This window comes from Ammospiza nelsoni, chromosome 26 (genome assembly GCF_027579445.1).
Source record: "Ammospiza nelsoni isolate bAmmNel1 chromosome 26, bAmmNel1.pri, whole genome shotgun sequence".
NCBI lineage: Eukaryota > Metazoa > Chordata > Aves > Passeriformes > Passerellidae > Ammospiza > Ammospiza nelsoni.
Window position 1 is genome coordinate 4,979,298 of NC_080658.1, and position 25,713 is coordinate 5,005,010.

The 25,713-nt window shown below is 68.6% G+C and overlaps 3 protein-coding genes across 5 annotated transcripts; 2 read left to right on the forward strand and 1 right to left on the reverse strand.

Annotated features, from left to right (window-relative positions):
• The first annotated feature begins 614 nt into the window (after positions 1 to 614).
• ITGA2B (integrin subunit alpha 2b) lies at positions 615 to 8,704 on the forward strand. The gene is made up of 30 exons (XM_059489146.1): positions 615 to 760; positions 833 to 963; positions 1,041 to 1,138; positions 1,217 to 1,376; positions 1,467 to 1,516; positions 1,868 to 1,913; positions 2,078 to 2,203; positions 2,286 to 2,333; positions 2,561 to 2,604; positions 2,701 to 2,760; positions 2,857 to 2,909; positions 3,036 to 3,238; positions 3,352 to 3,534; positions 3,611 to 3,656; positions 3,733 to 3,837; positions 3,928 to 3,983; positions 4,083 to 4,234; positions 4,456 to 4,569; positions 5,238 to 5,308; positions 5,391 to 5,538; positions 6,270 to 6,362; positions 6,446 to 6,525; positions 6,625 to 6,705; positions 6,774 to 6,876; positions 6,956 to 7,108; positions 7,187 to 7,312; positions 7,602 to 7,715; positions 7,927 to 8,031; positions 8,106 to 8,228; positions 8,471 to 8,704. The coding sequence occupies exons 1-30, from the start codon at positions 615 to 617 to the stop codon at positions 8,594 to 8,596; spliced, it is 3,144 nt and encodes a 1,047-aa protein (XP_059345129.1). The 3' UTR covers positions 8,597 to 8,704.
• A 911-nt stretch (positions 8,705 to 9,615) lies between these two features.
• FAM171A2 (family with sequence similarity 171 member A2) lies at positions 9,616 to 19,137 on the forward strand. The gene is given in 10 exon segments (XM_059489458.1): positions 9,616 to 9,759; positions 12,874 to 13,101; positions 14,453 to 14,545; positions 14,651 to 14,809; positions 14,885 to 15,061; positions 15,709 to 15,825; positions 16,060 to 16,186; positions 16,948 to 17,638; positions 17,640 to 18,220; positions 18,845 to 19,137. Coding segments are annotated over 10 exon segments (2,337 nt in total). The 5' UTR covers positions 9,616 to 9,650; the 3' UTR covers positions 18,900 to 19,137.
• Positions 19,138 to 19,190: 53 nt separating this feature from the next.
• Positions 19,191 to 24,765, reverse strand: GRN (granulin precursor). Of its 3 annotated transcripts, none has more exons than XM_059489390.1 (13): positions 24,724 to 24,765; positions 23,603 to 23,706; positions 23,463 to 23,534; positions 23,278 to 23,362; positions 23,091 to 23,194; positions 22,862 to 23,009; positions 22,659 to 22,765; positions 21,957 to 22,071; positions 21,778 to 21,875; positions 20,932 to 21,174; positions 20,018 to 20,260; positions 19,434 to 19,697; positions 19,191 to 19,359 (listed from the first exon to the last, which is right to left on the reverse strand). In XM_059489390.1, the coding sequence occupies exons 2-13, from the start codon at positions 23,690 to 23,692 to the stop codon at positions 19,261 to 19,263; spliced, it is 1,668 nt and encodes a 555-aa protein (XP_059345373.1). In that variant the 5' UTR covers positions 23,693 to 23,706; positions 24,724 to 24,765; the 3' UTR covers positions 19,191 to 19,260. The 3 variants fall into 3 exon arrangements, with proteins under 3 accessions (XP_059345373.1, XP_059345374.1, XP_059345372.1); XM_059489391.1 differs by lacking the exon at positions 24,724 to 24,765 and adding an exon at positions 24,678 to 24,718; XM_059489389.1 differs by lacking the exon at positions 24,724 to 24,765 and adding an exon at positions 24,316 to 24,646.
• Between the last annotated feature and the right edge of the window lie 948 nt (positions 24,766 to 25,713).

The window sequence follows — 25,713 nt, forward strand, 5'->3', positions numbered from 1 at the left end:
TGAGGGCACAGGGAACAGGGCCCCTTGTCAGATCCATTGCCCTGCACAGCCCTGGCAGGGTTTGGGGTGTCCCTGCCCTGGGGAAGGGCACACTGTGGGGGTGATGCCCGGTGCGGGCGGGCTCGGTGCTGTCAGCTCCATCCGGCTGTGGAGGGGAGATCGGGGCCGATGGAGGGGCCCTGTGTCCTGCTGTCCTCCCCGCTCGCCTCATTTCCGCTGGTGGGGACTGCCTGCACCCCGAAATAGCCACCCCGAGCTGCCCATCCCGGAACAGCCACCCCGAGACTGGCACCCTCCGGGCGATAGGCTCAGGCTGCTGTGGCCGTGTCCCGCACCCTCCTACCGTGTCCCCCACCCTGTCACTGTGTCCCTCACCGTGTCACCCAACCTGTCACCGTGTCTCCCGGTGGTGGCACTGCCACCTCCCGTTCCCCGCCCTGCTCCAGCCACATCCGTCTCCCCCGCACCTCTCCGGCTCCCCGCAGGAGTGGATGCGCGTCCGGGGGGGCCCTTCCTGTGCTCCCCATTCCTGCCGGGCCCGGCCCCAGCTGCGTCCCCCGAGATAAGCCCGGGACACCCCGGGACAGCGGCTGTGGCCCCATTTTGGGGTGACGATGGCGCTGCTGCGGGTGCTGCTGCTCCTCGGGGGGCTGCGCCTGCCCCCCACGCTGGGGCTTCTCCAGGAGCCCCCCACCATCTACGAGGGACCCCCCGGCAGCTACTTCGGTTTCGCCCTGGATTTCCACACGAGCGAGGGAAGGTAGGGAGGCACCGGGGGCCGGGGTCGGGCACGGCTCATCCCCGCCCACCCTGACACCCGCTCTGCCCCCAGGCCCAGCGTGGCGGTGGGAGCCCCCCGTGCCAACACCTCCCAGCCCGGCGTGGCTCAGCCCGGCGCCGTGTTCCTCTGCTCCTGGCCCCCCGGCCGGACCCCCTGCCACCCCCTGCCCATGGACACTGCGGGTGCGTGGGCTCCGCGGGGCGGGGGGCGGGCACGGGGGGTGCCAGCCCCGCACATTGCCCCTGTCCCGCTCCCCCAGGGGACGAGAGCGAGAGCCAGGGCACCCTGGAGCTGCGCACCTACAAATCGCACCAGTGGCTGGGAGCGTCCGTCACCAGCTGGCGCGGCAACCTGGTGGTGGGTGCATCGGGGGGGACGTGGGCACCTTGGGTGGGCACGGGGTGGGCACTCAGCCCGTGCCATCGCCGTGCCCAGGTCTGTGCCCCGCTGCAGCACTGGAACGCTTTGGAGGGGCAGCACGAAGCGTTCCGCACCCCCACGGGCACCTGCTTCGTGCGGAGCCCGGAGCGCTCCGTGTGGTACTCGCCGTGCCGCGACCGCACCATGGCCAGCACCTACCGCCAGACGGGCTACGGTGAGCGGGGAACGGGCAACGAACGGGAACGGGGGGATCCTGCCCGGGATCCCAGCCCCGAGTCCCCCTGACCCTGCCCTGTGCCCGCAGCGCACGACAGGCGCTACTGCGAGATCGGCTTCAGCGCCGCTGCTACCCCGGTGAGAGGGGATTGGGGGGCTTGGGCACCTTGGGGGGATTCCCCCGGGATGCCCAGGGGGGGCTTGACAGAGATGCAGAGGGTGCGGCCAGGATGGTACCCGGGTGTCAGGGCAGGGGATGCTGGGGTGGGGATGTGCAGTGGGAATTCCGGGAGGAGAGGCCCTAGGAATGAGGGGGTGCCAGGATGGGGATGCTGGGCTGGAATGTGCCAGGATGGGAAATACCAGGGTGGAGGATATTTGGCTGAGGATGCTTTGGGGGAAATACCGGGGTGGGGGATATTTGGCTGAGGATGCTCTGGGGGGGATGCCAGGGTACCTCGGGGGATGCTGAGCCAGCTCCTCCCGCAGGATGGGACGCTGGTGCTGGGTGCCCCCGGCGGGTATTACTTCTCAGGTGAGTCCTGCCACCCGGCTGGTGCTCCCGGGATGGGCACGGCGGGGAGAGGGTACCCTGGATGCGGTGCCCCGCAAGTGCCACCCGCAGTGGCGCTGCCAGCCTGGGGCGGGTGGCAGCGGGTGCCCCGCCAGGGCTGGTGCTCCCTGCCCCGCTGTGCCCAGGCCTCGTGTACTCGGTGGAGCTGGACAAGATCCTCCGGCGCTTCCTCGGCAAGTCCCTGCTGTGGCTGGGGAGCCCCGGGCGCCCCACGGAGCCGGTGTTCGGGGACTACGAGGACGGGTACCGGGGTGAGCAGCGGGCACGGGCACCCTGCCCCACTGCCAGTTCCTGCTGGGGTACCCCAAGTCACCAGTGCCCATCTCCCTGCAGGATACTCGGTGGCTGTGGGCGAGTTTGATGGCAACCCCAAAACCAAAGGTAGGGCTGAGGGGTGCAGGGAACGGGGCTGGATGGGCCTGGGGCACCCCAGAGTGACCTTGCTCCCCTTCCCGAGGGGGCTGGACAGGCTGTGCCAGGGGTCCGTCCTGCCATCTCTGTGCCCATCCCAGTGCCAGAGGTATCCCTGTGCCCACCCCAATGCCAGGGGTATCCCCGTGCCCCCCTCAATGTGCCAGTGGGGCACTCAGGGCTCTCATCCCTCACAGAGTACGTGGTGGGGGTCCCCAACAAGGGCAACACGAGGGGTGAGGTGAGTGCTGCGGAGTGCCCGGCGCCGAGGGGACACCAGGGGACACCGCCATGTGTCACCCCGGGCTGGGCCTGGCGCTGACACTGCCCTGGGCAGGTGGAGATCTTCACTGCGGGGGACACCCTGCGCCGGCTGCGGGGCATCGCCAGCGAGCAGGTACCCCTCAGTACCCCTGTCCTGACACCCCCGGTGCCCCACAGCACCCCAGCCCCGTCCCACAGCACCCCCCGGTGCCACCTTCACCCTTCCCAGGTGGCTTCGTACTTCGGGCACACGGTGGCAGTGGCCGATGTCGATGGGGACGGGTGAGAGCAGGGACAGTCCCCCCTCCTCCCTGGCACCCAGGGGTGCTGCCCCGTGCCTGGCACAGCTCTGGGTGCCCCCGGCCCCCAAACCCGCGGAGCCTGACCGTGCCCCCGCTCCGGGCACAGGAGGGACGATCTGCTGGTGGGTGCCCCCCTGTTCATGGCCCGGCGCTCGGACGGGCAGCGCAGCGAGCTCGGCCGCCTCTACCTCTACCGGGGGCAGCAGCGCCTGGCCGGGCCCCCCCAGACCCTGACGGGCACCCACCCCTACGGCCGCTTCGGCGCCGCCATCGCCAGCCTGGGCGACCTGGACAGGGACGGATTCGGCGGTAACAGCGGGCAGGGCGGGCAGGGGCTGTGCCACCCTCAGTGCCGCGCCTGGGGGAAACTGAGGCAGGAGAGCGCGGGGGGCGGGGGGAGTTCAAGTCCCTTCTGTCCCCAGACGTGGCCGTGGGCGCCCCGCAGGGCGGTGACAGTGGCAGCGGGCAGGTGTTCATCTTCCGCGGGCACAGCGAGGGGCTGGCACCGGTGCCCACGCAGCGCCTCGAGAGCCCCTTCCCCGGCGCCGCCGCCTTCGGCTTCGCCCTGCGCGGTGCCACCGACCTGGACGGCAACGGCTACGCGGGTACAGCCCTGGCAGGACACCGCCCTGGCACCGCCCTGGCACCGCCCTGGCACCGACCCTCTGCTTGTCCCCGCAGATCTGCTCGTGGGGGCTTACGGGGCAGCCAAGGTGGCCGTGTACCTGTGAGTGCCCGTCCCTGCGTGGCCCGGGGCTCCCTCTCGGGTCCCCTGGCACCTCAGCAATGTCCCCGTGCCGCAGGGGACTGCCCGTGGTGGTGGCCCGGACCCAGCTGAGCGTCCCCGACGGGCTGAACCCTGAGATCCTGGACTGCTCCCTGCCCAACTCCAGCGTCCCCGTCAGCTGGTGAGAGGACACTGCCATGGGGACACTATGGGGACACCACCGTGGGCACAGGACAGGTCTCTGAGCGCTGTTGGTGGTGTCCCCCCGCAGCTTCCACGTGGAGTTCTGTGTCAGCGTGACGGGCCAGGACATCCCTCGGAGCATCCGTGAGTGCCAGTGTCACTGGGGTGTCACTGGGGTGTCACCGGGGTGTCACCGGGGTGTCACCGCGGGTGTCACCAGTGCCACCTCCCGTGTCCCACCAGAGCTGGAGGCTGAGCTGCAGCTGGACCGGCTGAAGCCGCGGCCATCGCGGCGGGTGCTGCTGCTGCGGGGACACCAATCGTCCTGGCAGGAGGCGCTGCTGGTGGCACCGGGGGCACCCCCCGTGTGCAGGAACCTCACGGCCTACCTGCGGGTACGGGCACGGGGACAGGCGGCAGAGGGAGGGGACAGTCATGGAGGGGACGGGCATGGGGATGTGGCATCGCCACGGGATGGGGACAGCGTTGGGGACAGGGTTGGGGACAGGTTGGGGATAACAGTGTGTCCCTGTCCCAGGATGGGGACAGTGATGGGTGGGGGCTGTGGGGTGGGCACGGGATGCCATCCGGAGTGCTGTGCCCATGGTGTCCCCAGGACAAGGCTGAGTTCAAGGACAAGCTGAGCCCCGTGGCGCTGAGCGTGGCCCTGACGCTGCCCAGAGAGGCCCCGGGGTTGGTGCTCTACGGGGACACCCTGGTGCAGGCACAGGTAGGGGGGACGTGGCTGTGGGGGGACATCACCGTGGTGACACGGGGGGGGCTCAGCCCCACCAGGGCACGTGTGGGTACCCCCGGCCTGGCTGAGCTCAGCTCTGGGGTCCCCAGCTTGTGCCAGTGTCCCCAACCCCCCCCGGGATTGCCCCGTCCCCCTCCCACTGTCCCTTGTTCCCTCTGGAATGTGCCCCTCAGTGTCCCTGCCACTCCCTGGTGTGCCCGTGCTGTTCTGCCCTCTGTGCTCACCCTGCAGTCCCCAACCACTCCCCTGGGTGTCCCCTCGGTACCCAGCACTGTCCCCATTCCCAACCCCGCGATGTCCCCTCTGTCCCTCTGCCACCTCCAGTCCCTCCCCAGGATGTCCCCCTGCTGTCCCTGCTCCCTCCTTGGCGTGTCTCAGGGCATGTCCCAAATCATCCCCCTGGATGTCCCCTCTGCTGTCCCCATTCTTCCCTCTCGGAGATGTCACCTCCCTCCCCTCCATCCTTGGATTGTCCCCTCTCTGCTCTGCACTGTCCCAAACCTCCGGTCTGGCCCCTCCACCAGCCCAGTCCCTCCCTGGGATGTCCCCAATGACTCCTTCTCCTCCATTTCACCTCGAATGGGGGGGTCCCCCCTGTCCCCTCCCTGTCCCCTCCCTGTCCCCTCGCTGTCCCCTGCCAGACCCACATCATCCTGGAGGACTGTGGCGATGACAACCTCTGCGTGCCCGACCTGCACCTGGCCGCCCACACGTGAGCACGGGGATGGGACTGAGGGCGTGCCCGGTGTCCCCGCGGGGTGCTGAGCCTGTCCCCTTGTCCCCGTGTCCCCCAGCCCCAGCCAGCGCCTGCTGATCGGCGCCGAGGCCGTGCTGTCCCTGCGGGCCAGCGCCACCAACGCGGGCGAAGGCGCCTTCGAGGCGGAGCTGCGGGTGCAGCTGCCCCCGGGCACGCACTACCAGGCTGCCCGCAGCACCATCCCGGTGGGTGGGACAGGGACAGCCTGGGGGTGACCAGGGGTGTCACAGGGGTGTCACAGGGGTGACCAGGGCGGCGGGGGCACGTCCTGTCCTTGCTGGCATCACCTGCCTCTTTGGGGGTGCCCGGTGGGGATGGGTGCTGGGAGATGCCCAGGGTGGGGGACCCAAACCGTGTCCTTGGTGCTGTCACCTTCCTTGGTGCCCAGTGGGGATGGGTGTCAGGGGGTGCCCAGCTGGTAGAGGGGACATCACAGAGAAGAGATTTGGGACAGTGCAGAGAGGGGACATTCCAGGGATGGAGGAGGGGAAGGAGGTGACATCTCCTGGAGGGAAGAATGGGGACAGCAGAGGAGACATCCAGGGGGACGACTGGGGACATGTCTTGAGAGGGAGCAGGGACAGCAGGGGGACATCCTGGGGAGGGACTGGAGGTGGCAGAGGGACAGAGGGGACATTCCCAGGGTTGGGAATGGGGACAGTGCTGGGTACAGAGGGGACACCCAAATCAGGGGGCTCACACTGTGTCCTTCATCTTCCATGGGGCTGCCTGGTGGGGGTGGCTGCCCAGGGATTGGGGGTTCCTGTGCTGCCCTTGGTGGCTGTCACCCTTCACAGGGTCCCCACTGGTGATGGCTGTTCAGGGGTGTCTGGGGCTCAAGCCCTGCCCTCAGCTCATGCAGGTCCCCAGTGTGGCTGGTTCCTGGTGGGGTCCCTGATGTGTCCCCACCCCACAGGGGCAGGAGAAGCTGAGCTGCAACCCCAAGAAGGAGAACGGGACCCACGTGGTGCTCTGCGAGCTGGGCAATCCCATGAAAGCCGGAGCCCGGGTAAGGGGACAGGGGGGTCCCTGCTGTGCCTGTCACCCACCAGGGCTGGTCACCCACCTGCCCCTGTCCTCTGCTGTCCCCAGATCACCGTGGACATGGAGCTGAGCGTGTCCGGGCTGGAGGACATGGGGGACGCCATCACCTTCCACCTGCAGCTGCGCAGGTGACACCGTGCTGCCCCCCCGTCCCCCACCCACTGCTGGCACCTCGGGCTCGGTGTCCCCAAACTCTGTCCGTGTCTCATCCCGCTGTGTCCCCACAGCAAGAACAGCCCCAGCCCCAGCCACGGCTCGGTGACAGTGACAGTGCCCGTGGAGGCAGAGGCGGAGATGGAGCTGCGAGGGTGAGGGTCAGGGGGACACGGGGACAACGGGGGCACCAAGGGCGACACTGACCCCCCTCTCCCACCAGCAACTCCCTGCCAGCCACCATGGTGGTGCCCACGGGCTGGCACGGGGTGCGGGGCAGCCGGCGCCTCGAGGATCACGGCATCAGGCTGGAGCACGTCTACGAGGTGATTTCGGGGGATGTCCCCTCTGTCCCCTCCCCGGTGCCATCTCCTGTGCCTGGCATCACCCACCGTCCTCCCGCAGCTCCACAACAAAGGTCCCGGCACCGTCAGCGGGGTCACCCTGCGCCTGGCCGTGCCCCATCGGCTGGGGGAGCACGTCCTGCTCTACCTGCTGGGGCTGGGCACCGAGGGGGGCACCAACTGCACCCAGCACCCTGCCCTCAACCCCGCACAGGTACGGGCTGCGGCACCCTGCCCGCGGGGGCGCTGGGACATGGCAGGGACGTGGTGTCACCTCTGTGTCCCCTTCCAGCTGGAGATCTCCGCTCCGACGGCCGCAGCGCCCGGGAACGGCAGCCGGCACCGGGAGCGCCGGGAGGCGGAGCCGGCCTCGGGAGCGGGGCTGGGGGACCTGGGGCTGGGGGACCTCGTCCGTGTGGTGAGCGGGGACCCTGGGGACCTGCCGGCGGTGATGGAGACAGGGCTGGGGCTGCCAGGGTGGGGCACATCCTTTGGGTGACCCTGGGGCCCTGCCGGGCTGGGGTGCCAGGGTGGGAATGGATCCTTTGGGTGATCCTGGGGACCTGCGGGTGTGATGGAGGCCGAGCTGGGGCTGCCAGGGTGGGACCACATCCCTTGGGTGACCCTGGGGACATGCAGCCCACGGCTGGGAGTGTCCCCTAGGATGGGGGCCCCCCGACACCCACCATGTTGGACGCCACCCTCAGGACTGTGACAATGCCACCTGCGTGGACATCACCTGCCACGTGGCCAGCCTGGGCAAGGACCAGCGGGCACTGGTCAGCGTCCACGCCCTGCTCTGGATGGACACCCTGCAGCAGGTACTGTCCCCTCCTGGGGACAGAGGGGACGGGGTGGCATCAGGGCATCCCCGCAATGTCCCCTCCTGCACGGTGGTGCCCAGAGAGCACCCTGGGGATACCATATGTGGGGTCATGGGTGTCCTGTGAGCTGGCAGCACCCCTGATGCCAGGTTCCCATGTGTCCCCATGTATCCCCATGTGTCCCCATGCGTCCCCCTGCTGTCCCTAGCGGGAGCACCTCCGGGAATTCCGCATCCAGTCCCAGGCGTGGTTCAGCACCTCGGCCATGCCCTACCGCGTCCAGCCCCGGCTCCTGCCCAGCGGCCAGGCTGAGGTAGGGCTGCCGTGGCCGTGGGGACACGGGACGGGCCGCGGTGGCAGCGCTGTCACCTCCCTGTCCCTCTGCAGACCGAGACGTGCGTGGTGCGCGCCAGCCCCGGCGGCGAGGGGGCTGTGCCGGTGGGCTGGGTGGTGCTGGGGGGCCTGGCCGGGCTCCTGCTCCTCACCCTCCTCATCCTCCTCATGTGGAAGGTCAGTGGGGGCAGGGGGACACCGGGGACACCGGTGACATTCAGAGGGACCATGAAACACGGGACACAGTGCTGGGCTGGGGGCTGTGGGACAGGACAGGGGACAGCAGGTGGGTGACACTGTGGGGTCCCCAGAGTCAGGGGGTCCCCGCGGTGGTGCCACAGGGATCTCCGGGGGGCTGAGCCTGTGGGATCCCTGCTGCGGGGTCCCCTAGGGCCCGATGTCACTGTGTCCCCTTGCAGATGGGTTTCTTCAAGAGGACGCGGCCGCCAGCCGAGGGGGACACGGAGGAGCCGGGCCAGGCACAGGAACCGGGCAGTGCCCAGGAGCCGGGCCAGGCACAGGAGCCGGGCCAGGCACAGGAGTAGCGGGGTCCCCCCGTGCCCCCCTCACCCCGCTCTCCTTCCCCAGCCCCTCCGTACCCGTGGGACCCCGGCCCCGCTCTGCTCCTCCCGGACAATAAATCCCGGCCCTGCCCTCGGCTGTGGTTGTGTCCCCCCGGAGCTGCACCGGGGGCAGGGAGGATTTTGGGGACCCCCGTGTGTCCTTGTGGGGTGCCCCGGGAGGGCAGTGGGGAGGTCGGTGTCGGGGTCAGTCCCGGGGGCAGCTGCACTGCTGGGGGATCGGTACCGGGGCCGGTGCTGGTACCGCGGGTGGGTCACGGTACCGGGGTGGCACCGGGGGATCGGGGCAGGGCCAAGGGCCAGTCCCCAGGTGCCGCTGTGGTACCGGGGCTCGACGCTGAGGCTCAGGGAAGTACCGTGAGCGGGTCCTGGGATGCCGGTGCCGGTACACGGCAGTCCCGGGATGACGGTGCCGGTACCACGTCCCCGTCCCGGGGCTCGGAGTGGAGCCGGGAATGGGTCCCGGGAGGCCTGCGCGGTACCGGGGGCAGTGCAATGCTGCCCGTGCCAGTACCGGAGAGAGCCCGGCAGTGCCGAGTCCCGGTCCTGGTCTCGGAGCCGTACCGGGGATGGGTACAGCGGGTCGGGATCGGTACCGGGGTTGGTGCCGGGGCTCGAGCAGGGTCAGAGGTGGATCCGGGGGTCGGTGCCGATGTCGGGGGTGGCTCCTGAGATGCCGCTGCGGACACCGGGGTCAGTCCCGGGATGCCGGTGCCGGTACCGGGCCCGGGTCTGGGTCCCGGAGAGCGCTGCCGGTGTCGGTTGCGGCACCGGGTCCGGGTCCCGGCTCTCGGGCACTGCAGGGGGCGGTGCCGGAGCTCTGGGGCGGTGCCAGGGGCTGGTCCGGGGGTCTCGGGGCGGTGCCGGGGGTGGTCCCGGTGCCGGGGCGGTGCCGCTCCGGGGGTGGGCGCTGGGCGGCCGTGCCCGGCGGCTCCGGCAGGTGGAGCCCGGTCCCCGCGGCGGGCGGGCGGAGGGGCCGGGCGGGCCGGGCATGGCGGGGTAACGGCGCGGAGCCACCATGCGGCCCCGCCGCCTCCTGCCGCCGCTGCCGCCGCTGCCGGTGCTGCTGCTGCTGGCGGCCGCGGGCGGGCGGCGGGCGCGGGGCGCGGCGGAGCCGGGAGCGCACGGTGAGAGCGGCCTTTGTGTGCGGGGCGGGGGGCGCCGCCGGCGACACCCCCGCGTTCTGCCCGCGCCCGCATCCCCCCGGCATCCCTCGGCCCCCACCCCCTGCCCCGCACCGCCCCAGCCCCACCGGCGCCCCCGGGCCCGCCCGAGCCCCGCGCCCGCATCCCCCCGGCATCCTTTGAATCCTGTGGCCCCCCCGCGCACCGCCCCCCGATCGATCGATCCCGGCACCGGCCCCCCCATCCCCGCATCACCCCCGCCCCGGCATCCCCCGGCGTCCCTTGGCTTCCGAACCCGCTCCCGACGCCCCCCGCACCCCAAAGCCCGGCCCCGCCCGGCTCCGACACCCCCATCCCTGCCCGCCCACCCCCCGTCCATCCCCGGCTCTGTCTGTCCGGCCGCACCCCCGTCTGTCTGTCCGTCTGTCTCCGGTCCCCGGGCCGTTCTGGCCACCGGCGGGAGGGCGGTGATGGGTGGGGGGCCTGGCAGTGCCAGGGGGTCGCGATGGTGGGTGGGCGTCACAAACCAGGGAGGGGGTGAAGGAAGTTGGGTGGGGATCGCGGGCAGAGCTTTGGGGTGCGGGAGGGTGGATGGGGGCGCTGAGCAGAGCTTGGGGGTGTCTGGTGGTGGGTGCAGGTCCCGGGTCAGGGGTGCAGGGGGTCCTGAGCAGCGGCCGGGGGTGCGGGATGGGGGTGGGGGTGCATCCGGCAGGCAGGGTGGGCCGCGGGGTCCCCTGTGACCCCCATGCACCCCAAACCCTCCTGTGCCAGGGTGAGGCGTGCCCGGGGCTCACAGGGGGGGTCCCTGACCCGTCTGTCTGTGCTGGCTCAGCTCCCGCTGGCGTCACCCCTGCCCATCCCTGTCCCCGCGGGGTGACAGACACGGCAGCGCTCCTCAGTGCCACCCCAGGGCCTGGCACCCCCGCCCTGCTCACGGGACACTGGGGTCACACTGGGGGGCACTGGGGAGCCAGCGAGGGGCCGGTGCGCTTTGGGGTGGCCTCACCGCCTCTGGGGACCCTTTGGTGGCGGCGGGGGCACAGAGAGTGGGGACGGGGCCATGCCTGTGCCTGTGTCCCCGCGCTGGGGGTGGCACCGTGGCCCCCTCCGATGCCAGCTGTCCCCCGGCAGCTGCGGGGACATTCCTGCCCGCGGGTGCCGGCTGTCCCCGCCATGCAGGGGACACCCCCAGCCCCTCCATTCCCGAACCCGCCCCTGTGCATCCCCGGAGCAGCTGCTGCCAATCTCCCCCCACTCCTCGTCCATTGCCACATCTGGGCCGCATCTGGGCCGGGGCGGGTCGGGGGGGTGCCCGGTGGAGCGGGGGGCTCCGGGGCTGCGGGGGGCGCGGCGGCAGCCCCGGGGCGCGGGATGAAGGGATGGATGAAGGAGGTCGTTGCCTGGGTGACGGCGCCGGAGCCGGGACCGCTGCCAAGGGCTGCGGATCATGCGCGGGATGGCGCCGGCTCGGGGGGGCCGGGGGCGCGCGGGGGTTTGGGGTCCCCCCGCCCTCCAGCCGGGCCCTGCAGCGGGGAATGGCCGGGGGATCCCTCCCCCTGCTGCTGTGGGGCCGGCTGGGTTCCAGACCCCCTGGCCTTGGGATGGGAGTGAGCAGCACCTGGGGGTGGCCTTTGGTTGGGGGGGGGGGGGTGAGGGTGGCGTGAGTGGGTGCACCCAGCCGGGTGGCACGGCATCAGGGGGGCACAGGGTGGCACAACAGTGATGCTCACACCCCCTTGGGATGGTGCCTGCTGCCTACTGGGGAGCACCTGTGACCTGCCAGGGTGGTGCCTGTGACCCCCGTGGGTGATGACTGTGACCTGCTGGGCATGCTGGGCACTGGGATGGGTCCCACCACCTGGCCACCACCACCAGGATGGTGCCCATGGCTCTCTGAGATGGCACCTGTGAACTGTTAGAGTGGGTCCCACCATCCTGCCTGGATGGTGACTGTAATCCAGTGGGACAGGTCCCACCACCTGCTGGAGTGGTGACCATCACCCACCAGGATGGTGGCTGTGATGGTGGCCATGAGCCCCCTGGGATGGTGCCCATGACACCCCTGGGATGGTGACCATGACCAGGGTGTGTTCCACCACCTGCTGCAATAGTGGACACACCCCCTGTGCTGTTTGCCACGATCTTCTGTGATGGGGATGGTGGCCATGACCCAGCAGGACAGGTCCCACCACCTGTTGGTGTGGTGCCCATCATCCATCAGGATGGTGGCCATGACCCCCTGGTTTGGTGACTGTGACCCCCTGGGATGGTGGCTGTGCCTGCTGGGATGGTGGCCATGATTCCCTGGGATGGTGCCCATTACCCCTGGGATGGTGGCTGTGCCCCATGGGATGGTGTCTATGACCCCTGGTTTGTGTCCCACCCTGCTGGGATGGTGGCCATGAGTCCCTGGGATGGTGCCCATGAACCTCTGGAATGGTGGCTGTGAACCACTGGGATGGTGGCCATGACCCTCTTGGGATGGTGGCCATGCAGGACAGGATGGTGTCTGTGACTCTCAGTTTGTGTCCCACCCTGCTGGGATGGTGGCTGTGACTCCTTGGAATGGTGCCCATGACCCCCTGGGATGGTACCTGTGACCCTCTGGGATGGTGCCCATGAACCACTGGGATGGTGGCTGTGACTCCCGGGGACAGGGTCTGTGACCCCCGGTTTGTGTCCCACCCTGCTGGGATGGTGCCCATGACCTCCTGGGATGGTGCCCATGACTCCCTGGTTTGGTGGCTCTGATCCCATGGGATGGTGGCTGTGACCCTCTGGGATTGTGGCCATAAACCACTGGGATGATGGCTGTGACTCCCTGGTGCCATGATTCCCAGGGATGGTGGCTGTGACCCCCTGGGATGGTGGCTGTGACCCCTGGTTTGTGTCCCACCCTGCTGGGATGGTGTCTATGACCCCCTGAGATAGTGGCCATGACTCCTTGTGATGGTGCCCATTACTCCCTGGGATGGTGGCCATGCAGGACAGCGTCTGTGACCCCCCAGTTTGTGTCCCACCCTGCTGGGACGATGGCTGTGCCCTCTGGGATGGTGACTGTCCTCCCCCCCACCCCGTCCCCCATGCCCACGCCGTGTCCCTGTGCCGTGTCCCCAGAGGTGCTGCTGCGGGTGCAGGTGTTGGAGAGCGGCTCGCTGGCCCCGCTGCCGCAGGCGGCCCTGGACGTGTTCGGCGGCCGCTCGGCGCTGGCCGCGGGCAGCACGGACCAGGCGGGCTCGGCGGTGCTGCCCGTGCCCTACCGCCTGGGCTCCTGGCTGCTCGTCACCGCCGCCCGCCGCGGCTATGTCACCGCCTCTGTGCCCTGGCGTGTCACCAAACTGCCACGTGAGTCACCGAGCCCCGAGCCCTCCTGGGCTGGGGGTCCCCTGTCCCTTACTGGGGTGTCTGAGTCTGTCTGGGGGGCACAATCCCTTACTGGGGTGTCTGAGTCTGTCTGGGGGTCCCCTGTCCCTTACTGGGGTGTCTGAGTCTGTCTGGGGGTCCCCTGTCCCTTACTGGGGTGTCTGAGTCTGTCTGGGGGTCCTCAATCCCTTACTGGGGTGTCTGAGTCTGTCTGGGGGGCACAATCCCTTACTGGGGTGTCTGAGTCTGTCTGGGGGGCACAATCCCTTCTTGAGCCATGATGGGGGATCCCCAATCCCTTCCTAAAGGGATTTGAACGATAATGGGGGATCCCAAATCCCTTCCCAAGGGGGTTTGAGCCATGATGGGGGATCCCCAATCCCTTCCAAAACCATGATGGGGGATCCCCAATCCCTTCCTAAGCCATGATGGGGGATCCCCAATCCCTTTCTGAGGGGATTTGAGCCATGATGGGGGATCCCCAATCCTTTCCTAAACCATGATGGGGGATCCCCAATCCCTTCCTGAGGGTTCTGGGTCTCATTTGGGGTCCTAAATTCCCAACTGGGGGGCTCTGAGCCCTGGAGTGGTGTCCTTAGTCCCTTACTGGGACCTCAGACCCTTCCTTACAGGGGACCCCTAATGGGTTTCAGTGTAGGGATCCCTTATAGAAGGGTGTTTGGGAGGGGTCTGGCCCCTTTGGGAGGGGACAACCATGTCCTGGTGGCCCCCAAGTATTTTGGGGTCCAGGTGTGGGTATTTTTGGGCTCCAGGTGTAGGTATTTTTGGGCTCCAGGTGTGGGTACTTTGGGGTCCAGATGTGGGTATTTTGGGTTCCATATGTGGGTATTTTGGGGGTCCATATGTGGGTATTTTGGGCTCCAGGTGTAGGTATTTTGGGGTCCATATGTGGGTATTTTTGGGTTCCAGGTGTGGGTATTTTGGAGGTCCATATGTGGGTATTTTGGGCTCCAGGTGTGGGTATTTTGGGGATCCAGGTGTATGTATTTTGGAGGTCCAGCTGTGGGTTTTTGGGGGGTCCAGCTGTGAGTGTTTTTGGGCTCCAGGTGTGGGTATTTTGGGGGTCCAGATGTGCGTTTTTGGGGCTCCAAACGTGGGTTTTTGGGGGTCCGGGTGTGGGTATTTTGGGGGGCCAGGTGTGGCTATTCTGAGGTCCAGGTGTGGGTATTTTGGGGGTCCAGATGTGTGTTTTTGGGGGTCCAGGTGTATTTTTGGGGTCCAGATGTGGGTATTTTGGGGGTCTGGGTGTGGGTATTTTAGGGTCCATGTCTGGGTATTTTGGGGTCCCCCCCACCCCCTCTTCCCCTTGCAGTCTACGCCTCCATCAGCCTCTACCTGCTCCCGGAGCGCCCGGCCACGCTCATCCTCTACGAGGACCTGGTCCAGATCCTCCTGGGATCCCCAGGTGAGACAGGGGGGTGTCCCTGGGTGCCACCACCGGCCGAACCACGGGGACGGCGGCGGTGACACCTCCATCCCCCGGGTGCTGCCACCCTCCGTGTCCCCGCAGGTGGCCGTGGGCAGCCGTGGGCGCAGTTCCCCCGGCGGGCAGCCCGCCTGCCCCGCAGCTCCACCTACAGCCAGCTGGCCGCGTCCCTGACGGCCGCCTCCGGCCCCGGCCCGGCCCGCGCCTTCCCCGCCTTCCTCGGGGCCGAGCAGGACGGCAGCGGTACGGGGGACACCGGGATTTGGGGTGGGGGGCGCCCCGCGTGTGCCACCCCTTAGGGATGTCGCTGTCCCCCAGGCAATGGCACGTGGCTGGAGCTGGCGCCGGTGGCGGCTGTCAGCGTCCATCTGTTCACCGGCAACGGGACCGAGGTGCCGCTGGCCGGCCCCGTCCATCTGTCCGTCCCTCTGGGCCCCGACGCCGCGGCCGTGGTGGCCACCAGTGTGCCAGCCTGGAGGTTTGACCCCAAGAGCGGTGAGTGGTGGCTGGGGGTGGCAGGGAGGGACACAGGGGACACAGGTGGAGGTGGCAGAGGGGATAAAGATCCTGCTGGGGGGGACAGAGGGGACACAGCTCCTGCTGTGGGTGACAGAAGGGACACAGCTCCTGTTATGGGGTAGCAGAGGGGACACAGCTCTGGCTGGAGGTGGCAGAGGGGACACAGCTCTGGCTGGGGGATGGCAGAGGGGACACAGCTCCTGTTGGAGGTGGCAGAGGGGGACACTGTTCCAGCTAGGGGTGGCAGAGGGGGACACAGCTCCTGTTGAAGGTGGCAGAAGGGACACAGCTCCTGCTGGGGGTGACAGAAGGTGACACAGCTCCTGTTGGGGGTGGCAAAGGGGACACAGCTCCTGTTGGGGGGACAGAGGGGACACAGCTCCTGCTGGGGGTGACAGAGGGGACACAGCTCCTGTTATGGGGTAGCAGAGGGGACACAGCTCCTGTTGGAGGTGGCAGAGGGGACACAGCTCCGGCTGGGGGGGACAGAGGGGGACACAGCCGTGGCTGGGAGTGGCAGAAGGGACACACCTCATATTGGAGGTGGCACAGGGGGACACAGCTCCTGTTATGGGGTCGGGGGGTGACGAGGTGGGGGATCCCATCCCGGTGTGTCCCCGCAGGGCTGTGGGTCAGGAACGGGACGGGGCTGATCCGCAAGGAGGGCCGGCAGCTGTACTGGACCTTTGTCTCCTCCCAGCTGGGATACTGGGCAGCGGCTCTGCCCTCCCCCAGCACGGGTAAGGTGACACCTGTGAGTGCCCTGTGTCCCCTGGCTCTGGGGACAGGCTGGATGGGGAGGGGGTGGCAGCACCTTGGGGTGCTCCCCTCTGCCCCCCCTGTCCCAGGGCTGCTCCGGTGGGGTGGGGGCTGTCCCATGTCCCTTGTCCCCAGGGCTGGCTGGGCTGGGGGGACACTGCAGCCCCCCGGGGTACCCTCAGGTGGGGCTGCCCCTCTGACCCTGCTGTCCCCAGGGCTGGTGGCGATGGCAGCGGGTGTGACAGACATCACCACCTACCACACCATCTTCCTCCTCACCATCCTGGGTGCCCTGGCCCTGCTCGTCCTCATCCTCCTCTGCCTCCTCATCTACTACTGCAGGTCAGTGTCCTGCCCGTGGCAGGGGGGTGGGAACAGAGCCCGACATTCCATGTGGGAATGGGGGTCAGCACCCACCAGTAACCCCGGGGTGCCCCATAGCTGGGGGGGACCATTTCCTGGCACCCTAAAACTGGTTATAGGGGGGGGGCAGCATCCTCCTGGTACCCCTGGGTGCCCTGTAGCCATTCTGGGGGAGTCACCACCCCTTGGAACGCCCAAATGCCCTATAGTTGGCTATGGGGAGGAGGCACCAGCCTGTGGCACCTCTGGGTGCTCTTTAACTGGATTTGGGAGCCAGACACTGATCTCCAGAAACACTGGGTGTCCTACAGCTGGCTTGGGAGGGGGGACACCACTCCCCAGCACCCTGGGTTTCCTATAACTGGATTTGGGGGTGACACAGGGGTGTCACAGGGGACACAGGGGTGACACCCAGCACCCCTGGGTGCCCTATAATTGGATTTGGGGGTGACACACCACTCCCCAGCACCCCTGGGTGCCCTATAATTCGATTTGGGGTTGACACAGCACTCCCCAGCATCCCTGGGTGCCCTATAACTGGATTTGGGGGGGTGACACAAGGTGTCACAGGGAACACAGGGGTGACACCCAGCACCCCTGGCTGCCCTATAACTGGATTTGGGGGGTGACACATCACTCCTCAACACCCCTGGGTGCCCTATAGCCCCCTCCTCTAGCTCCTTCCAGCGGGTGAGGGAGCTGGGGAGCAGGGGCACCCACGACCCGCCGTGTCCCCGCAGGCGGCGCTGCCTGAAGCCGCGGGCTCAGCACCGCAAGCTGCCGCTGCCGGGCCCGCTGGACGCGGCGCGCCGGGACCAGGCCACCTCGGTGTCCCAGCTGGACCTCCTGTGCGGGGGCAGCCACCTGGAGACCGCCTCCTCGGGGGGCGACACCGACCTGCCCACGCCCAGCCTGGCCCCCTCCACCCGCGAGCTGCCCCCGGCCCGGCCGGACTTCTTCCAGCCGCCGGCCCCGGCCCCGCTGCGCGCAGGCCTCAGGCCCCCGGCGGCCACGCTGGGCCCGCGCCGCCGCCCGCCCGCCGCCCATGAGGACTACGGGCGCTCCGGCGAAGCCTTCGGCCTCAGGGCCGCCCGCTCGGTGGACGGGCTGCAGCCGCCCGACGAGCACCCCCGGGGCACGGCCGCCTTCGGCCCGCGGCCGCCCTCGCCCTCGTTCTCCCGTTACGGGCCGCAGCCCGCCGAGCACCCGCTGCCCGAGCCGCCCCCGCGGCCGCCCTCGCTGGCCCCCCCCGGGCCGCTGCTGCTCTGCGGGCCGCTGGAGCGCGGCGGGGGCCCCGAGGATGTTTACCGGGGGGTGATGCCCACCCTGCTCATCCCCGCCCGTTACATGCGCCTGGCGCCCGGCGAGCCCGAGGGTGCCCCCGAAGCCGACGGGGGCCCCGGTTCGACGGCGGCGACGGCCGCGCCCCCGCCCCCCCCCCTCCTCCGGGCAGCCCTTCGAGGAAGGGGAAAACTGGGCTGGGGCTCGTGCCCCGCAACCGGTGAGCGGCTCGGTGGCCATCCCGGTGCTGCTGGACGGGTCGGCGGTGGCCCAGCTCAACGGGGAGCTGCAGGCGCTGGCCGGGCAGCAGCTCCTGGAACTGGCGGGGCCGCCGCCGCCCAGAGCCTGGTTCGTGTCCCTGGACGGGCGCTCCTCGCAGGTTCGGCACTCCTACATCGACCTGCAGGGCAGCGAGAGGGGCCCCGGTCCAGCTCCCCCTCCCCGCCTCCCCCGGGCCGCCGGAGGCGGGGAGGAGGACGGGGGGCCCCGGCCCCCGCTGCCCGCAGCCTCCCCCGAGGACAGCTCGCTCGCCCCCTTGCTGGAAGCGGGCAGCGGGGGGCGGCGGGGCGGCGGCAGCGGCCGCAGCAGCGCCAGCGAAGCCCCCCGAGACTCCCTGACCAGCCCCGAGGAGGAGGCGCTGACCGAGGCGGGCGACGGGGCCGACGAGGGGGGCGACCGCAAGAGCCCCTGGCAGAAGCGGGAGGAGCGGCCTCTGATGGTGTTCAATGTCAAGTGAGTGTGGGTGGGGAGGGCGAGCCCCTGGTCCGGGGTGAGGGCAAATCCCAGGGGGAGCTGAGAAGGGGACGCTGCTGCTGTCACCCATCTCAGCCCACCACTGTCCTGCCCGGCCACCATCCCACCATCTCCTCCCACCACTGTCCTTTGTCATCGCTGCCGTCCCACTGCCATCTCATCCCAGCACCATCCCATCCATCATCCTCCCCCATCAGTCCCATCCCACCACAATCCCACACAGCCATCATCTCCTCCCACTGCTGTCACCCCCATCCCACCCTCCCACCAGCCTGTCGTGTCACTGTCCCATCCTATCCTGCCATGCCATCCCACCACCTTCTCCACCATCCTGCCTTGTCACTGTCCTCTCCCACCACAATCCCATCCCACCACCACGGTCCCTTTCTGCCGCGGGAGGGATCAGAGACCACACCCAGGCCACCCATGTCCCCATCTCCTCGGGCCCCCACCCTGTGCCACAAGGCTCTGCCACACGGGATCCTGCTGCCCCTGTTCCCTCCTTGTCCCACCAATACCACCATCCCTGTTCTTTTGGGGGTGGGAACTGCATGCTCCATGTTGCCCCAATCCTGACCCATGTCCCCTTTTGTGTCCCTGCAGGACAGGGGGGGCTGGCACTGCCCCCCGAGCCAGCGGTGCCTCCAAGCTGCCATAGGAGCCAGGGGGCCCCTGTACCCCCACCCTCATCCCCCTTTGGATTTTAACTCGTGTTTCTAAACGTTTTCTACGTGGTGAGGATGAAGAGGGGTCATTGGGGCCAGGCTGGCACAGAGGGGGGCCATGGGGACCCCCCCGGGTGCCAGGCTGGGCAGGGAGCTGCTGCCTGCACCTGCCTGCACGTCCTGCCTGCTCCTTAGAGGCATTAATATATTAAACACACAAAATCCCCCCTGCCTCCGCCTCCTGCCTCAGTTTCCCCCTCGCCAGGAGCCACGGGTGCAGTTTCTCCTAGAAACCGTTTATTGGGGTGGTGGCACCCAGGGTGGGTGCTGGTGCTGGTGGTGTCCCCAGTGCCATCAGAGCAGGTCCCAGCGTTGGGGGCTGCACCCCCAGCCCCCTCCAGTGCAGCGGGATCCCGCGGGGCAGCAGTGGCGGCCGTCGGAGCAGCAGGAGCCCTGCAGAGAGACACGGAGTGAGCAGGGGGGTGATGATGCCACCCTAACCCCCACCCTGGTGTCCCTCCACTCACCTGGGCGAAGGGGCAGCACCCCCAGGAGCCTCCCCGGGCCTGGCAGCACCGCTGGCCCCCGCGGCAGGAGCCAGTGGCACCGCAGGGCACGAGGCCACCGGGGCGGGTGCCAGCGGCTCGCAGCGGGACGGGGGGTGCCCGCCGGGGGGCAGAGGGGGTTGGCAGCAGCGGGGTGGGTGCCAGCAGCTTCTCACAGCTCTCGGTGGCCACGTTGCAGGTGTAGCCCCGGGGACAGCAGTGCTTGTGGTCCCCGCAGCAAACGGCCTGGGGGGGACACAGGATGGGGTCAGTGGGGTGACAGTGGGGGACACAGGGGTCCGGGTACCAGGGACAGAGGTACGCAGAGACACAGGGGCTGTGCCAAACCCTGTCCCCAAGGTGCCCACAGAGCCTCCATGGAGGGTACCACTGACAAACGTGGGAGTGTCCCATGTCCCTGCCCCTTCCAACCCAGCTTGTCCCCAAAGGGTCACCCCCACAGTCATGCTCTGTCCCAACCTCCCTCCATTCCATTCCCAAATCCTCACTCCCCAGACAACACCCCACCCCTGGGGTACCCCCAACCCCCAGGGACTCCCCCACACCTGCTCGAGGGGGCAGCACCCCCAGGTGCCCAGGCTCAGCCGGCAGCACGTGCTCCCATCAGGACAGCTCGTGGTCTCATCACATTTGACATTCCCCGATGTCACCTGTCCCCCGTGGGGCAGTGCTGGGGTCTTCTGCACCCAGGGCAGGCGGGTGCCCCCCCCCTGCAGGCAGCTGCCCTTCTCGGGGTCACAGGTGTAGCCCTGGGGGCAGCAGTGCACGAGGTCGGGGCAGCAGACAGCCTGGGGGGGGCAAAGAGGGGGGACTGAGCACAGGAGACCCCCAACAACACAGCTGGGGACCCCCAGGGAACAAGTGCCCTCGTGCCTGTTCCTGCCTTCCTGCATGTTCTGTGTCCCCCTGGACCCAGCCTGGCTCCATCCCCCCTTTGAGGGGGGCAGATATGGGGACCCCCTTGTGATGCTTCTGCCCCTCTGTGGGACACATAAATGTCCCTGAGCACTTCAGTGGCCTTGTGTGCCTCTGTCACCTCCTGCCCCCAGAGTCCCAGATTGGTCCCAGTTAGCAGAGAGGGTCTGACTGGGGTTGGGGGCCAGCAAAGGGGCCTGGTGTCCCATGGGGACATGAGGGGTTTGGAGCTCACTCTTCTTGGAGGACAAGGGACAACTGCCCTCATCCTTCAAGCAACAAAGGGGGACATCTGGCCTTGACCCCCCGGGGAAAGGGAACATTGGCCTTTGTCCCCTCGGGGCACAGGAGACCCCCAGCCCAGGGGGCTGCTGAGGGGACAGGGGGTCTCTGTGCCCTGTGAATGCTCCCATGTCCCCAAGCAGGTGCTACACTCGGGGTCCCTTGAGCCATCTGCTCAGTCCAGCACCCCTCACTCCCTGGGTGCACCCTCCGGACCCCCACCCCACCCAGCCATGGACCCCATGGGCAGAGCCCCCCACACCTGGCTGAAGGGGCAGCACCCCCAGGTGCCCAGGCCCATCCTGCAGCACGTGGTCCCGTCAGGACAGCTCGTGGTCTCATCACATTTGACATTCCCCGATGTCACCTGTCCCCCGTGGGGCACTGCTGGGCTCTTCTGCACCCAGGGCAGGCGGGAGCCCCCCCCCTGCAGGCAGCTGCCCCCCTCGGGGTCACAGGTGTAGCCCTGGGGGCAGCAGTGCACATGGTCGGGGCAGCAGACGGCCTGGGGAGGCAAAGAGAGGGGGGCTGAGCACAGGGGACCCCCCCAGGGACTACCAGCCCCACAGGAGGGGGAACAAATGTGTCCCTTCCTGCCCATTCCTGCCGTGCCCATTCCCCATCCCAGCAGTGAGGAGGGGGGGATATGGGGACCCTCTCATCTCTCCTGACCTCCCCCCTCAGTGGGACTCAGGAAGGTCCCTGAGCATCCTGGTGGCTTCCAGGATGTCCCTTCACCACCTCGTGCCACTGGAGCCCCAAACTGGTCCCAGGCAGTACAGGGGGGTTGACTGGGAGATGTCAAAGTGATTCAGTGTCACCCTTCCCCAATGGACATCAGGGAATGGGAGCCCTCCTGGGGGACAGGGGACATCTCCCAGTCCCAGAGGGGCACAGGGGACCCCATCCTTGTTACCTCCCAAGGTGGACAGGGGACATCAAACCTTGTCTCAGGCAAGTTCAAGGAACCCCCACCCTTGTGCTTGTCAGTGGAACGGGACACAGCTGCCCTCATCCCACCCAGGGGCACAGAGAACATGTGTCCTTATCCCTCCCAGGGGGGGCGAAGGACATCTGTGTGTCCTGGGGGCACAGGGGACCCCTGTACCTGCTCAAGGGGGCAGCACCCCCAGGCCCCAGAGCTGAGCCTGCAGCACGTGTTCCCATCGGGACAGCTCGTCCTCTCGTCACACTTGATGTCACCAGCTGGGAACAGGGGACAGTCACGGCTGGTGTCCCCTCCCTGGGACAGGACAGGGAGTGATTGCTCCCTGGGGGGGTTCTTACCTGTGGGCAGGGCTGCCAGGGAGGCAGAGCCCCCCAGGGAGGTGCAGGTGGAGTGGACCAGGTCACAGGTGGTGCCCTGGGGACAGCAGTGCTGCCCGTCACTGCAGCACACGGCCTGGGGGGAGACACAGTGTGACAAGGACCCTGAGGATGGGGACAGGGGGGCACAGCAGAGGGGACATGGCATGGAGGTGCCCTTGGGACAGCAGTGTTGCCCAGCACTGCAGGACATGGCCTGGGAGCGGGGGATATGGGGGGACAGGGACCTTGGGGACAAGGACAGGGTGTGCTCAGCACGGGGGACAGTGCAGGGTGCCTGGTGTGGGGACATGGCACAGGGTGGGGTGCCCAGGATGCCCAGCAAGGTGTGTCTGGTATAGGATAACTGGTGCCCAAACAGGGTGCCTGGCATCACTGTGGGGTGCTTGGAATTGGGGTGTCCAGAATGGGGTGCCTGCATGGATTGGTACGGGGTGAGTGGTGTGAGCTGGGGTGTGGGGTGCTGGTTTGGAGTGCCCAGTGAGGGGTGGCTGGCACAGGGGTGCTTGGTTTGGGGTGCCTGGCACAGGCCAGGATTTGGTGCCTGGCATGGGGTGCTTGGTTTGGGGTGTTCAGTGGGGGTGGCAGGTTTGGGGTGCTGGGCACACACAGGTTTGGCACAGCTGCCCATGCTGGGGTGCCCAGGGCTGTGGCAGCACTCACGTTCTGCAGGGGACAGCAGCCATACTGCGTTGGGGACAGCTGGCAGCAGGTGGCCCCGTCGGGACACACCGAGTGGCCATCGGGACACAGCACCTGGCGTAGCGCCACTGAGGGGAGGGACACACGGTGTCACCACGGACACACGGTGTCACCACGGCCCAGCGCACGGCACAGCGAGGGCACCCCCAGGGCACAGCCCTTACCTGGGGCGGGGGGGTGGCGCTTCCAGGCGGGGAAGGCTGTGCCCATGGGGACATCGGTGTCACCGGCAGGGGACACGCAGCGCCCGCGGGTCAGGTCACAGACGGTGGCGTGGGGACAGCAGTGCACTTTGTCAGCACAGCATGAGGCCTGTGGGTGCCAGCCGTGCTCGTCACAGCGGTGGCCATGCCAGGTCCCCCCTCAGTGTCCCCATGTCCCCACACCCCGTACCTGGGGCATGGGGCAGCACCCCCAGGCACCGCTGCTCGTCACACAGCACGTGGCATCGTCGGGACACTCGGACTGGCCATCAGGACAGGGGACAGCACGGGGGGCTGCGGAGACAGGTGACACCCCCTGTCCATCCCGTCCCCTCCAGGCCCACTCTGCCCCCCAGCCACCCCCCGTGTCCCCATACCCAGGTCTGTGACACAGGACTGCCCATCAGCGCTGCAGTGGGACCCTCGGGGACAGCAGCGGTGGCCCCCAGCACAGGGGACACTCTGGGGAGAGAGAAGGGGGAGGGAGGGCAGGTGGGGTCAGGGAGTGCCCCACAAACAGCAGGGACAGGGGGGAAACTGAGGCACTGGGGAGGGGGCTCACCTCTGGCAGCTGGCAGCTGGCGGGGCACGATGAGCCATCCTGGCATCCCAGAGCACTGGGGGCAGGCAGGGCCTTGGGGACACAGGGGGTTACATTCCCTGCTGAGGCCCCCCAGACCCCCCCAAACCCCTCACACTCACCGGGGTGACGGGGCAGGGTCCCCCATGGGGACAGGGCAGCTGGGCCCCCGCGCCGGCCAGGGCCACCCACAGCAGCAGGAGGGTCTTCATGGCTCTGGGAGCACCTGTGGGACCCCCCGCCCGAACCCCGGCCTCAGTTTCCCCTTTCAGCACTCAGTTCTGCCCCCCAAATCTCACTTCTTCTTTCAGTCATATGTTGGGAAAGCCTCAGCCCCACCCCCCCTCAGCCAGCCCCCACCCCGGGGTGCTGGGGGGCACCTCAGGGTGCTGGGGGTACCCACAGACAGCGGGGGAACCCCTGAGGTGTCCGGCACCCCAACCGTGCCCCGATAAGATCTCCCTGCGGTGCCAGACGGGCACCCCCGCCCCCCATCCCACAATCACTGTCACTTCCCTTTCCCCGCCGGAGACACCTCCTGCCCCACCCAGGGGGGCCGCGGGGCTTGTGTCCCATGGGGGGGCTCGGGGGGACACTGGTGGCACTGCACCCCCACCTGGGCAGGGCTGGGCTGACCCCCGACATCCCCCAGAACCAGTGCTCCCAGTACCACCAGTACTCCAAGTGTCCCAGTACTCCCAGTGCCACCAGTGCTCCCAGTGCTCTCAGCACTCCAAGTGTTCCCAGAGCTCCCAGTGCCTCCAGTGCTCTCCCAGTACCCCCAGTGCTCCCAGTACGCTCAGTGCCCCTAGCGCTCCCAGTGTTCTGCCATTACCCTCAGTGTTCCCAGTACTCCCAGTGCACCCAGTACTCCCAGCGCTCCCAGTGCTCGCAGCACGCCTCCCATCAGGGACTCCCAGCGCTCCCAGTGCTCGCAGCACGCCTCCCAGTAGTTTTCCCATGACTCCCGGGCAATCCCAGTGCTGCCCCACGACTCTCAGTGTCTCCCAGTTCCTGCCGTAACTCCCAGTTCCTCTCCCAGCACCTCCCAGTCTCCGTATGACTCCCAGTGACCCCTGTGACTCCCAGTTCCTCCGGTGACTCCCAGTTCCTCCGGTGACTCCCAGTGGCCCCCGTGACTCCCAGTTCCTCCGGTGACTCCCAGTCCTTCCTGGCAGCTCCCAGCGCTCCCAGTACCTCCCTGCGTGCCGTGCCCGCGTCTCCCAGCGCTCCCAGTACCCACCAGCGCTCCCAGTTCCCTCTCCCGGTCCTGGTAGCAAGCCCCGCCCCCACCGCTGGCCCCAAGCCACGCCCCCGGCCGACTATTGGCCGTCTGCCGAGCCCGCCGCGCTGCCATTGGCCAGCCAGGGGTGAGGGGGCGGGCACAGCGGCCTCCTCAACCCTGTCACGTGACGGGCGGTCACGTGGCCGCACCCCCCCTCCCCCCCGCCTTCGGGGCTGAGGGCGGCGAGAGCGGGGGGGGCTCGAGGCACAGGGAGCCTTCAGGGGCTGGGTGGGGAACACAACAGACCGCCCTGCCCGGGAGGAGACCCCTCCGACCGCCCTCAGACCGCCCTGCCCGGGGGGAGACCCCTCCGACCGCCCTCAGACCGCCCTGCCCGGGGGGAGACCCCTCCGACCGCCCTCAGACCGCCCTGCCCGGGGGGAGACCCCTCCGACCGCCCTCAGACCGCCCTGCCCGGGGGGAGACCCCTCCGACCGCCCTCAGACCGCCCTGCTCGCGGGGAGATCTCTCCGACCGCCCTCAGACCGCCCTGCCCGGGGGGAGACCCCTCCGACCGCCCTCAGACCGCCCTGCTCGGGGGGAGATCTCTCCGACCGCCCTCAGACCGCCCTGCCCGGGGGGAGACCTCTCCGACCGCTCTCAGACCGCCCTGCCGGGGGCACGGGGAGCCCTGCCTGGGGCACAGGGAGCCCTCAGACCGCCCTGCCCGAGGTGGGGACACAACAGACCGCCATGCCCGGGGTACAGGAGGAGCCCTCAGGCCACCCTGACTGTGGGGGAACACAACAGACCGCCCTGCCCGGGGCACAGCGAGCCGTGCCCGGGGTACGGGGGTAGCCCTCAGACCGCCCTGCCCGGGGTACAGACCCCTCAGACCTCCCTGCCGGAGGGAGAGACACAACAGACCGCCCTGCCCGGGACACAGGGAGCCCTCAGACCGCCCTGCCCGGGGCATGGGGAGCCCTCAGACCGCCCTGCCCGGGGCAC